The 13,856-nt window shown below is 42.0% G+C and overlaps 1 protein-coding gene across 1 annotated transcript; it reads right to left on the minus strand.

The window, feature by feature from the left end:
- Positions 1–3,630: 3,630 nt before the first annotated feature.
- On the minus strand, positions 3,631–6,690 carry LOC149588078 (uncharacterized). The gene has a single exon (XM_089863192.1). The coding sequence runs from the start codon at positions 6,688–6,690 to the stop codon at positions 3,631–3,633; it is 3,060 nt and encodes a 1,019-aa protein (XP_089719318.1).
- Positions 6,691–13,856: the final 7,166 nt, after the last annotated feature.

Genomic DNA, 13,856 nt, shown 5'->3' on the forward strand with positions numbered 1-13,856 from the left:
AACTGGACGCTTTCCAAAACGCCCGGAACGTTTTCGTGCAAATAGGAACAAAAATTTACGATTTTTTGCCGATTACTCATCGTTCGCGATAGAGAAAAAAAAAACCCCCCGAACGGAAAGAAACGAAATACAAAACTATATAACATGTATCGATCGGAAAATTTAAAAATTAATCGACCGTCGTTAATTTTGCACGATTCGTTTTATTTGGAAAAATGGCAAATCGATAAATTAAAATCCATTTTCGATATACGGCGCGTCGCCGATATTCTCGGCGACGTTAAATACGCGTCGCCGATTTTATTATCTCGAAACAAATCGAGTCGACGCGCTCGCGTAACGTTAACTCCTCATTACGAGGCGCGAATCGGTTCGGGCGCCGAACCCGATATTACCAGTTATTATTTCGAAAGAGAAACGCGCGCGTACAAAATCGAGCGTTCCAAAAAAAATCGCCGTTACGTCGTTTGGACGGAGAACGAACCTTTACCCGTTTGCGCGACTATCGTCGATCGCTCGCGCGTCGAAAATTTAAACGCCGCGCTAGACAGGGCTTACGATTGGGGTCGAGTTAACGTTTCGCAATACGCTCTATTGCGTCCGCGATCCGTTATCGTTTTCGATTTGGACGAGACTCTGATAGACGGCCGAGATAACGTCGCGCGAGGAGCCGCGGAAATATTGAAAAAGGCGAGATCGATATTCGATTTGGTAATTTTGTGGTCGCACGGATCGCCGCTACACGTGGACGCTAGCGTTTTAAAATTGAAAAAAGAAATTAAGGAAAAGAGCGAACTTTTCGATCGCGTACTGTGTAACGATCAATATTGGGTTTCTCCGAAAAATTTATTACACTTGTACAACGCGTTTCCCGACTGTTATTTCGTTCGAGCCGTTTTAGTCGACGATTCCGTTTACAATTGGACGCCGGAATACGACGAATTTTACGTTCCGACGTCGAACGATTTGGAATCGTTATCGGATTATTTGTAAATAAAAAAAATAAATAAAATCAATAATAATATTTTTAAAAAAACAACAACAACAACAACAACGCCAGCTCGCGCGAGAGATAAAAACGCGCAAAAAAAAACCAAACAAATTTTTTTTATTTTTTTTATTTTATTGGTTTTTTCCATCGTGATAATGAGTCTTGGGTTCCGAAAATAATTTCGCGTATTTATCGGCCGATTCTCGATGAACGAATTGTACCAAACCGGCGTCGCATTCGCCCCATTTTTGAGATTCGTGACAAAATTGCACTCCGTAGTAGCGCCAATCGGGATCGGCCGCTAAATATTTCCAATCGAAAGCGTTTCTCGGAAAGAGAAACGTAAAGCCTCTGTGAAGGGCTCCTTCGTATTTTTCCCACGTTTCGCGATTCCATAAAAACGTCCAAGGACAGGGGCGTTCGGGCGGTAAAACGATACCGGTCCACGTTACGGTCGCCTCTTTTTTGCCGAATTCGCAAGAATAAACGGGCCAATGTCCCTCGCAAATGCCGGCGTACATTCCCTCGCGACCGATCCAATTTAATTGAGCGCCGACGAATACTCTATCGGGACAAACGATTCGCGCCGCGGCGAACTCGTTATACGCCGGTAAAATAGTCACGATACTGGGACGAGATTCGATATTCAAGATTAAATCTACGAATCTAATCGATCGATATCGCGAAGATTCGAGAACGGCGTCGGTAGGCATATTTTTAACGTTCGAGTAGTCGCCTTTGGCGACGTCGTCGAGCAGACCCAATCTCAGGGGAATTCCGAAATCTCTGACTACGCACGTTCCGATTTTGTCGCTGTACGAAGCGTTCGGAACGATTTTCGAGTAATCGTCGATCGATCTGGAGCACGGATTGGTTAATCGCGCGATGTTCAAATTATCCCGGACAGTCGCGTTGAAAGCCGTTATCGGCAATAAATCGGAATCTAGAAATTCGATCAAATGAGTCCAATCCGAGAATTTTTCGTTCGCTCGTTTAACGTTCAATTCGCGACACAAGGGCGCGCCGTCGTCTTCGTATCGCGCCGACGTTTCCGTCCGACTACACCGACACTCCAATTTTTCCAACGGCGCGTCGATCGTTTTCACTTTTCCGTCGCAAACGCGAACGCTTTCGCAAGGACCCATGACGTTGTCGTTTCCGACGTAACCCGGATATTTGCATTCGCATATTAACGCGTAATCTTTCGACGAATCTTCGTCGTCGTCGTCGTCGTCGGCCGTCGAAACGGTGACCAAAACAAAATTTCCGTGATTGAGATTGCATAATTTCGTAACGTTTCGTACGGCTAACGCGTATCCTTCGTCGGGCGACGAGTTTTTGGGAATGATAATTTTTTCGCCTCGGAACGCGACTGGGGTATCGACGTCGAAATGATGACATCTGGCCGTAAAATTTTTGCATCCCGCGATCGTGGCCGGATTCGATAGAAGGCAAGGGCGTAACGAATGCGCGTCGCAATCGTAACGATTTTCGATATCGACGACTCCGCCGCCGCCGCCGCCTCCTCCTTCGACGTTTCGCGGATACGCGTCCCACTCGACGTCGACGGAAAAACGAGGCGCTTCGCGCTCGATAACCGCCGGTCGGACGGTTCGCGTTTGTAACGCGTATATAGATAGGCAAACTAAAATAACGCAAAAAGCCATCGTCAAAATCGGGAGAAAATTTCGACCGAACATGACGACGACGACGACGACGACGACGACCCCTCAACAAGTGTACGTCGAAGCCGTAAATTTCGAAAAACGAAACAATAACGACGACGACGACGAGTACGCCGTAAATAAGAAAAACGAAGAAAAGGAAGCGGCGCCCCCGAAGAATAAATTGAAAGCGTTTTTCGAAACCGTCAACGGTTGGGTTTATTTATACCCGATAATAACTCTTATAGCGATGACGATATTTTTATTGATAATTTTATTTCAAAAGAAAGTTTCTATTTTAACGAAATCGACCAACGTCGCCCTGTACGGATTTATGGTGATGTTTACCGCGTACAATTTTAAAAAAAATATACATTAACTTATTTTTACGCTTTTACACACTAAAATCGCGTAAGATTCCAAACTTTTTAAAGGTATCTCGTCGTCGTCCAAATAAAACGCTTCGTCGGTCACGTTTCGCAAATCGCTCAACGGGAAAAAAGTAATTTCGTCGTTTCGAAAAGTCAAAACGTAACCCAATTGTCGAAGTATATCGGTATTTAATCGTAACACGTAATCGTCGACGTTGTCGTAATCGATTTCGGTTCGGTTCGCCGTTTCTCCGTTCGTTTCGTTTCGAATCGCGATGACGACGTTCGTATCGGACAATTCCTTCAGCGCCGCTTGGATCGCGACTATATTCTCGACGACGATATTGGCGGTACTCTCGGCGTTGATATTAGCCATTTTGGTTTGGACGTATTACGCCAACTATATGATATTGCGAAAACCGCGTATCGCGAAACCCGTATATTACGAATCGTTAACGATATCGGAAGCGCTAAAATTATTCGTCGTTTTAAGAAGCGACGTCGCTTAAAAAGGCAAAAAAAAACGTGAAACGAAAAAAAAAAACGCCCAACGCTCGAGCGCGCGTCAAACCTAGACAGACCCCTCCCTCGCGCGTCCCCCGTTTTATTTTATTTTTCTTTTTTTTTTTTTCGTCGCGTCGTCGACAACGTCGTCGTCGTTCCCGCTCTCGAAAGAAAAGAGAGCGTCCATTTTTCTTTTTACGCCGTTTTCGGTAAATTTATCGACGATATCGTCGTCGTCGTCGTCACCGCCTTCGCCGCCTCGCCTTCCCCTAAAACGGAGCGAACGCCCGTGAAAATTGAAAACGTGACAAATTTGACGATTTATCGAATGACGACGCAACGACGCGCTAGTCGTTCCCAATCGTTGAGAATCGAAACCGTTGGAATTAGTCAACGTATCCATTTTTACGGGAAAAATTTTTAAATTGCTAAACGGATGGATCGAGTGAATTATCAAAGAAATTTTCGCGTATATTTCGCCGTCGGGACCCAAAGCCAAATCGTCCGAAATTAAAGCGCTAAAAATTTGTCCCGAAGTGATTCTGGCGACGACGGACACGTCGCTGTACAATATTTGAGCGTGCACTTTAGCGCCCGTTTTCGTGTAGCCGTAAAACTTTTCCAAATTAGCGACGTGAGAACAAACGTTTTTTTGCCCGAACGAATTGGCCAATTTCGTTCCGATTCCGACGCGAGCCTCTCTTTGACCGGTTATCACTATCGTCATTAATTTTGTAGAAATATTTGTACGAATTTGCAAATTCGAGTAAGTTTTCGTTTTTTTCGGTAAAAAAAATAATAAATAATAATAATGATAATTGATTTTGCCCTCCGTTATCGAACAATGCCTACTACTTTTCGGCGTAATTCGTTGATTAGTTATTAAACAACCTATTAATTCTTCCTCTTCTTTGTCTTCTTTTTCTTCTTCTTCTTCTTCTTCTTCTTCGGCTTTTCGTCCTTCGAGACGGCCCTTTTCGATAATTTCGTTACGAATTTTATCCCAACGAATATCGCCGACGCGTATGAAATGACTCGATTTCAAGTCTTTTTCGGCGCTAAACGGAAATTCCACCGTGAAACAAGCGTTGTACGTTACGGGTTTAAGGGAATTTACCGTTTTTTCGTCCAAAACCACGCCGTCTTCGACGCAATAGCCCGAATAATTGTTAAATCCCGCCCATAATTTTAAATTCCATACCGATTTCGGTTCGAAATGTTTAGATCCGAACGCGAAATTAACGTAATCTTCCACCGACTTTGTATCGCCGATAACTCTCTCGTACGGAGACGGCGCCGACGACGCCGCCGCGAATTTACCTCCGCAATTTTTTTTCGCGCAAATTTGCGTCAACAAGAAATTCGACGGATAAACTTTGTTGATTAAAAAATTGACCGCTTTAGCGACGTCCGTTTTGTCGGCGGATAATTCGCGAATCGCCTTCGTTTGCTCCTCCAAACGGTAATGTTTCGCGACGAAATCGTAATGGTCGTTAAAAAAACTCGCGTCGTGAGTGCCCGGAGGATCGATAACGGCTAAATCGGCGATTCTTTCTCGTTCCGTTTCGTCGCAATCGAGGTAACATGTTACGCCCAAAGAATTTTCCATAATCGTCTTGTGTCGTTCTCCGCTCAATCGAGCCACTCCTCCCTTTAAATTGTTAATCGACACCGTAATCTTGGCGGGTTGCGTTTTGCGAATGCCCGCGTAATCCAGCTGCTTGGCGACGTTGGCGAGCAACGACATTTCGCAATATTTTAAATCGTACGCGGTAGTTTCGGCGGGCGAAAAAAGAGCGTCGTATCGATCGCCGTATTTGACGGGTATGGCGTTTTTCGTGCATAACAAAACGTAAGGAGCGAATATCTTGGACGTTAACCAGGGGAAACGACGTTTGAGACGGAGCAGAAACGCGAAAGACCAATAACCCCGGCAATCGCAAAAAAAACCGTTAATCAAAAAAACGGCCTTTTCCATTTTGTTCGCCGCGACGCGAGACTCTTCCGTCGTCGTTTCGAAACATTTTTTATCGACGCCCTCTTTCAAAGCGTCGCGCAAAAACTCGAAAACGTTCGATTGATCGGTTTCTTCCGTAAAAATAACGTAATCGGCCAAAACGTGTTGTTCGCCCGCGGCTTTAAAATCTCGAGTGTTGAGTAAACAAAAATAGTACGGAGCGTCGTTCGGAAACTCCAATAATCCCGAATTTCGAACGGCTTCGTTCGTTCCGCGAACGACCGTTTTTATAAAATGCGCCGTTTTGTCGCTACGACCCTCGTGCAAAGTGTTGTCGTACGTTTGCACGCCCGCCGCCGTTTTTCCCCCGCCGTAATTGTTGGCGCAATTTTTCTTGGACAAGACTCGATATACGGCGTTGTTTTCGAAAGCTTCTCGCATTTTTAAAGAGTTGAACGACGACGAAGACGTTTTGTTATCGCCGCCGCCTTTTCGTCGCTTATTAGTTAAATGAGAATCGATAAATTTCGCCATAATCGCGACGCAACTAAATATTTGCCGGTTTTCCAACAAATTAACGTCGTACGGTTTACTCAATAAACTTTTAAAGAGACGCCGATATTCGCTTTCCAAAATCGGTCGACCCGTCGTCGCGAACGGATTGGCTTCGTTTAAAAGCGCGATCCATTCGTTCGATTCGAAACTGCTACCGGTTTCTCCTTTGTACACCCATCGAATTTCGTCTTCGCTAAACGATACTCGCAACCCGTCCGTTCCGACGTACGCGTACCAATCGACGAATATATTTTGTTTTTTCGGCGAGTTTTCGCGCCGCGTCGTTCCTCCGGTTTTTTGTCGAACGTGCAACGAGAGCGCGTCGAACGTCGAATACGAAGAGTAAATTTTCAATACGCCGCGCAACAGAAAGGCTCCCCATTGATCGCGGTTAAGAAGCACAGCGTCTCGTCCTCGTATTTTGTAATCGATAAAACTGCCCAATAATATAGGCACGCATAGATGATTGATACGATTTCGTTCGTTCGCTTCGTACGCGACGCATCCCACGTACGATTTTTTTCGCAAAATAATTTCCTTTTCGAACGAATCGATCGTTTTGTAATTTTCGTAACAAGGGCAATCGACGATTAATCGACCGCCTATCAAACGATTGTACGAACAAATTAAATAGCATTCGAAATACATTTTTTTGTTTTGTTTTATTTTATTTTTTTTTTTTTTTGGTTTTATTATTATTATTATTATTTTTTCGGTTCGGTTTTCCCGTTACGCGAAAAAAAAAAAAAAAAAAAACAAAAACAAATGTCGACGCTATACGCGGAAGATTTGTTAAAAATATTTTACAATTACGAATCTTCGAAACTTCGCGCGTGGGAAATTTCGCGAACGTTTCATAAAAAAATTATCGCGGCCTTTTTATACGTTTTGGAAAACGTTTCGACTTCGAAATTTAAAACTTCGTTAACTTTGCCGCGTATAGAGAGCGAAATTTTCGCCGCCGCGACGAGCGATTTAATTTACGAGGCGGCGGATAGACCGCGTTTAAGACTGAAACGCGTCGACACGTATCACGAACGCGTACGCTTCTCGGGCGACGATAATCGTTACGAGTCGTTCGTAAACGACAAATTAACTATTATGGGCGTGATACGAATGATGAGCGATAACGAAACGGATATCGAAAATTTATCGACGAGCGAAAAATTAGCGTGTCACAATCTCGTAACGAAACATTACGGTCAATTCGCGCAAAACGTTCGCGCTCATTTATTGCCCGATTTTTGCCAAACGAATAGAAACGATTACCGGCGACTATTCAGAAATCCCACCGTTACGGAAGATTATTTAAAATATCGAACGGTTATGGAACGTTGTTTATATCCGCGTCGTCGTCGTCGTCGTCGTAGTCGTCGTCGCGACAAAAACGACGACGACGACGACGACGACGACGATGAAAAAATGACTAATACTAAAGCGACGGATTCGAGAGAAGAAAAAAGATTACCTTTCAAATTGATTCGCAACGTACCCCGACCCAAACCGATACGAATCTTAAAATACCCCGAAAATTTAATAAACGATAAATTTATCGCGCAACCTTTAATACGCGGATTTCGCCTAGTCGTTAACGCTAACAAAGAAGAAACTCGAGCGTACAACGCGCACGGCGAATTGTTTTCGAGAATATTATTCTCCGAACGTTTCGCCAAATCCGCCACTTTCGAAGCTATTCTAGCGCCGTTGGATTCCGCCGGTCGCGCGATATCTTGGCGTTATTGGTCGTACCGAAAAAAGTACGTTTTATTCGTAACGGACGTTTTTCGTTTGGAAGACCAATCGTTGACTCACAAACCTTTCCAAGAACGACTCGCTCGCGCCAAAGACGTATCGAGCCCGAACACTCGCGATTTCGAAACTTTTTACGATTTGCGGCGCTCGAAAAATTTAACGGAAACCGTCGCTCGCTTGGAAGAAACGAATCTAGGACGACGTCGTCGCATGTTCGACGCCTTGGGCGGTATAATTTTTCGAAAAAAAACGGATTCCATTTTCGACGCGCCATTGGAGTTTAGATTCGACGAGGATTGTTTATACGATTTTCGCGCCGACGATACTTATCGGATAGCGGGCGAAATTTCCGTGCGAAAACCCTTAAACGTCGTGTTCGATTTGGATATGAGTCCGCGTCGCGCTACCGTTTTAATTTACGCCGACGATACCGACTATTATTACGCGTGCGCTTTCGATCGAAATCGAGATTTTCAATTCAAACACGCTTACAAATTACCGAAAATTAACGCTTCTTACTCGCTGGCGAGCGATTTAATCTACAACGTCGACAGAGTATTGATAGTAAATCCGTCGATACCTCCTCGCGGAATAGCTTTATTACGAGTTTATTACGATTTGAATAAAAATATAATAGGTTACGATACGAAATTGACAATGTCTATTTTTGACGTACCGATGAATTTTAAATTAAATTAAAAAAGAACAAAAAAAATGCCGCCGGACGTGAAATACCGGAACAAATTACGCGATTCGCGCTTTTATGAACCATGCTCAACACCAAAAACGTCTCTTCAAAAGACAAGATTTTTGTTTATAAACCTTGCGCTCAATACCAACAACGTTTCTTCGAAAAACAAGATTTTTGTTTACAAACCATGCTCGATACCAACAACGTTTCTTCAAAAGGAGATAATTTTTGTTTATCAACCTCGCTCAATACCAACAACGTTTCTTCGATAGACAAGATTTTTTGTTTATAAACCATGCTCAATACCAACAACGTTTCTTCGAAAGACAAGATTTTTGTTTATAAACCTTGCTCAATACCAACAAATTTTCTTCAAAAAGACAAGATTTTTGATTATAAACCATGCTCAATACCAACAACGTTTCTTCAAAAGACAAGATTTTTGTTTATAAATCTTGCTCAATACCAACAACGTGTCGATAATTTAAAATCGTTCCGTAAACTTCGCTCGATAACCCATAATGTCGAGCTGTTTGTTTCAAAGTTGGGTTAACGATCGAGGTTTTAAAAAATTTGCTCCCTAGGATAAGAAATATCGGATCATTGACACGATTTTTTGTTTTTAAACCTCGCTCGATACCAACAACGTTTCGATTATTTAAAATTGTTTTCGTAAACCTCGCTCGACTACCAAACAATGTCAAGCTGTTTTTTTCCAAAGTCGTTAACTATAGAAACGTAATTTGCAACGCCGAACGACAAATATCGAATTGTTACGTAAATCTCGCTCGATCACCAACAATGTTTGTACAAAGTTGACTTTACCCGTTACTATCCCCCCCCCGGCGTTCTTGGCGAAGATTGTGTTTTTTTTTAAAGCTGAAATGGCAGAGACAAAAAATAAAAACAACCGAACAAAAAAAAAACTGAAACGAGATCCATTAGAGCGGGTAAAAAAGTAAGAACTTTTTCAGACTATCGGAAACGAAAAACAAAAAAAAAAACACTCTTCGTTAACTATCGCTTGATTTTTTTTAACCGCCGAATTTAACGGATATTATGAAATAAACCAAAATTCTATTTAAACAGAGAACGAAGAAGAATAAATAAAAACGAGACGCTGGAATTACACGAAAAAAAAGGCGCGAAAACATATCAGCCTCGCGCGACCGAACTCTAAAAAAAAAATACGATGGCCGTTGTTTTTCCCAACGCGTGGGTAAAATCTACCGTTATGATAGCCGGGAAAGATAGATTTTTCTACAAGAGTACGATATTATCGGAAACGCCTTTCTACGCGATGATATTCCCTTTAACCGCTAAAAGTATCGGTAACGTTCGAATTGTCGATAAAGATAACGACGCGGGATTCGAAAACGAAACGAAGGCGATAAAAGATATCGAACGGTTTAGAGTCGAAAAACACGACGGATTAAACTCGTGCGATTGCAATCGTTACGCGATCGACGAATCGGGTTCCGAGAAAACGTTCGTAAACGAAAATTGCGTCGTTTCTCGCGTCGAAATTAACGATTACGACGATCCGAAATGGATACGAGATATTACGCGACGACTGGAAGAATATATCGAAAAATTCGTCGAGAAGGATTCGGATAAACAATCAATCTTAAACGAATTTTACAGAAATCCTTTGGCGGCCCTAACGAAAACCGTCGACGATAAAAAAAATCGCGTCGAGGACGCTAATAACAAATTATTTTTTATAATTTGCGTCGGTCGTTATTCTAGAAACGAAGGAGGCGTTTTGGTGGAATACGACAGAGATAATTCGTGCCAATTTCTTCCGACTATCTACCAATATAGGGGAGACGGTGTTTTTTACAATTTTTCGGCTACTTATTTTAACAGCGCGTCCGAGAGCGAACGTCGTAGGAAAATCAAACTCGTTACCGCTTTGCAAGATTTATTTTCTCCGCGTATAGATAACGGTAAAGAAATCACGCACGAAGGCGTAAAATACAACGTACACGATTTTTGCGCGAATTGCCGTAACGGATACGCGACGGGCGTAATAAGTTCCGACAGAGGCGGTTTTACCACTCTCAAAATAAAAAGTTATTCTTTTAAAAATCGTAATATGTATATTTAAACGCAAAAAAGAATCTCGCGCGCGAGAGAGCGTGTTTTTTTTTTTGCTTTTCTTTTTGATATTCGCGTCGGGGAAAAAAAAGAAAGAAAACATAAAACGAATGGCCTTTTTTTTCCGAAAATTTGTAACGCCTTACGATAACTGTAATAATTTTTTTTTTTGAAACTTATTTTTTTAACTATTTGTCGTGTGAAAAATAAAAAAAACGCCAAAATAAACCAAAGTAAAATATTATTTATTTGTTCAATTTTTTTATACTCGTTACATTCGCGAATAAATTTTATCATCTTGATAAGTTTGCACTTTCGATACGGATCGATTCCACCAAGTTTTCAACGCTTTCATTATTTTAGTATCTATTTCAACGTCAAATTGTTCGCGTTTCTTTTCCGTTTTCGCGACGCATCGTGAAATTAAATCGATTAATCGAAACGGTTCGCTAACGTCTTCGGTAATAGTTTCTTGCAAATCGAAAAGACGATCCAATATTATATACCGATATTGTTCGTACAATCGCGCGGCATCGAGATTCGAGAAAAATTTACCGAAAGTCGAGACCGGCGGCGGTTGACCTCGCGCGCCGACCGAAAAATATTCGAATTCGTCGCGAGTAAACTTTACGGAACAAGAGATCAAAAACGTTTTAACGCTCACCGCCCGAAGAGTCGTCGAACGGCGTTTTTTATTTTTAATCGATATTTTCTCGAAAGTCGCCATAGAACGATATTTTGTTTTTTTTTCTTTAGTTAGCTTTTTTTTTTCTTTACGTCTTTACTTTTCAAACAAAAAAAAATTGATAAAACCGCGACTCGCTCAATCTATTTATATATTCGAAAATGTCGAGACTCTACGCGAAATTTAAAAAATAAAATAAAGCGCGTCGATCGTCGTTAAAATACGACGGTATTTTTTCCGCGATTAATTCGTTCGAGCCGCGTACGTATTTCGCCAATTTAACGATATGTCGATATTTTGAAAAGTAATAATAAACGATTACTGCTGGTACGTATTTATTACGAAACGAGCGTTCGAATTGATTTAGTCGCGTTAAACACAACGTCGCCGCGGCGTTTATAACCAATTTCCATTCGTCGATATCGTGGAAAACGTAACCTCCGTAATAAAAATATTTTTTATCGCATTTCTCGTACTCGAAGTGACGTTTACCTAACGCGCATTCTCGGTTCGCGCGGTCACGAACCGTCTCGTCTTTTTCTTCGATTAAATTAATTATTTCTTCCTTTTCGTCATCTTCGTCTTCTTCTTCAATTTCTTCGTCTTCGGTTCGGAAAGGATTTTCGTCTTTCCCAACTACGAATTTGTGTCTTTTACCGTACAAAATATTGGGAAAAAGCTCGAAACCCGCGAAATCCAATTGGTCCAACACGACGATATCGAAATCTTCGCGCGAACCTAAATACCTTCGCAAGAGTCGAGGGGCGAACGGAAGATCGTCCGATTCCGGTAATTTATTCGGGTTGTCGAAAAATCGATTTAAATCGCGAAGATTTCTCGCCAGTTCAAAACTAGATCGACCGGCGCTCGAGCCTAATCCGTTTTCCGAACGGCCCACGAGCGGCGATTGAAGGGCTCGCCTTATAATTTTTTGAAAGACCGGTAAGTCGCTACGCTCGTATCGAAACAGCAAAACTTTTAAATAGTAAGCTATTTGTTCAAAATCGTCGCGATAATTAAAATAATCGAGCATTTCCGCCATTTCCGAAAAATCGCCGAACTTTTCCATCGTATCCGAAACGTCGTCGGTATCATCGTCGATATTCTGGTCGATATTCCCGAACACTTCTTCCAACTTTAGGTCAACGAATTTCATTTTTTTTTCTCGTACACCGCGCGCGGAGGAAGAAATGTAAAAAAAAAAAAAATACTCGCCTAGTTTAGTCGTAAAATTGTTTTTTTTTTGTTTTTTAGTTTTAAATAAAAAAAATAATTATTTTTCGAAACCAAAATATATCGTTTATACGTCCGATTTTTTTCCTCCACCTATTTTCCTTTCTTTTTTTTTTTCTTCTTCGAGCGCGGGGCTAAGTAACTACGCGTTCGAGATTTTTAGCTGGAATTTATTTTTCAACGTCGCTCGAACCACTTTTTTTTATACACGCATTTAAAATTTTAAATCAGCGTTACTAAATAGGGTAAAGCTTCGGCATCCGCGATCCCTTGCATTATATCCGATAAGGTTAAACACCACGTTGTATTGCAGTGTAAGCGAGCTACGGCCGCTACGTACATTGCCTTTTTCAAATACCAAATAGCTAATGGCTGTTGAAAGAGAATCTCTCGTTCTGGACAAGGTCTATTTATTCTCCTGACTTGGAAGAGGCACAGTTTAAAGCAAATATCTAAAACGCGTCTATAATCCGTCTCCTCGTGAAAACAATATCCTCCGTAATACCAGTAACGGGCTTCGCATTTTACCGAATCGTGGTGAATGGGTCCGTAAGGACAGTTTATTTTAAAAGCGGTTTTAGCGGGTAATATCCACGCGTTCAATTTACTCGTTACGATCGGACCGCGATTCTCGGGATCGGCTATATAGACGAAAGACCGGATCGAACTTACGTAAACGTGACCGAGAAAAAGGTGTTTAGAAATTAAACGCAACGCTATCCGGACGCTGAAGTTTTCCAAAATTCTACGTTGCCTGAATAACCGTAGCCAGCATAAGTTTTCCAAAGCGTTAAAATCGTAGTCCACGGGCATGTCGTACCGTATTTCGTGAATTTCTATTCTAAAAGGAAATATTCGTTCACGCACGCAAAATCGATTCGAAAACCGGTACTCGTCAGACTCGAGGTATAAACGCCAGTCGGCGAAGATGCCGTCGTCGCGGTATTTAAAAAACACGCTATCCGCGTAATTGCAACAACCCCTGACGGCGGCGTGGAGTAAATTCGCGTTAGGACGATAATGGTGGTCGTAAACGTCTCGGACGATAATAGCTAAGGAAGCGGGATTGTACGCTCCCGTTAATCTTCGCCAAATTTCTCTTTTTTTCGCTTCCGTAAAAGTATTTTTACCCCAAAAGTCTATAAATAAATCGTCTCGAGTAAAATTTTCGATATCGGGGTTATCGTATAGTTTTCTATACACTCGCCGGATAATTAAGTGCCCGCAAGGAATTACGTTCGACATTATATTCGCGCGCGCGGATTTTCAAAGATTTCCGATAAAGCGAGAGAGAGAGAGAGAGAGAGAGAGAGAGAGAGAGAGAGAGAGAGAGAGACAGTTTCCGACGCCACG

The sequence above is a fragment of the Phalangium opilio genome, unplaced genomic scaffold, assembly GCF_054372755.1.
Source record: "Phalangium opilio isolate 3A_F unplaced genomic scaffold, DU_Popi_V2 ptg000689l_1, whole genome shotgun sequence".
NCBI classification, from domain to species: domain Eukaryota; kingdom Metazoa; phylum Arthropoda; class Arachnida; order Opiliones; family Phalangiidae; genus Phalangium; species Phalangium opilio.

Bases quoted from the DNA above. Each gene is read 5' to 3' on its own strand.
- LOC149588078 (XM_089863192.1), bottom strand. From the start codon at position 6,690: ATGTATTTCGAATGCTATTTAATTTGTTCGTACAATCGTTTGATAGGC.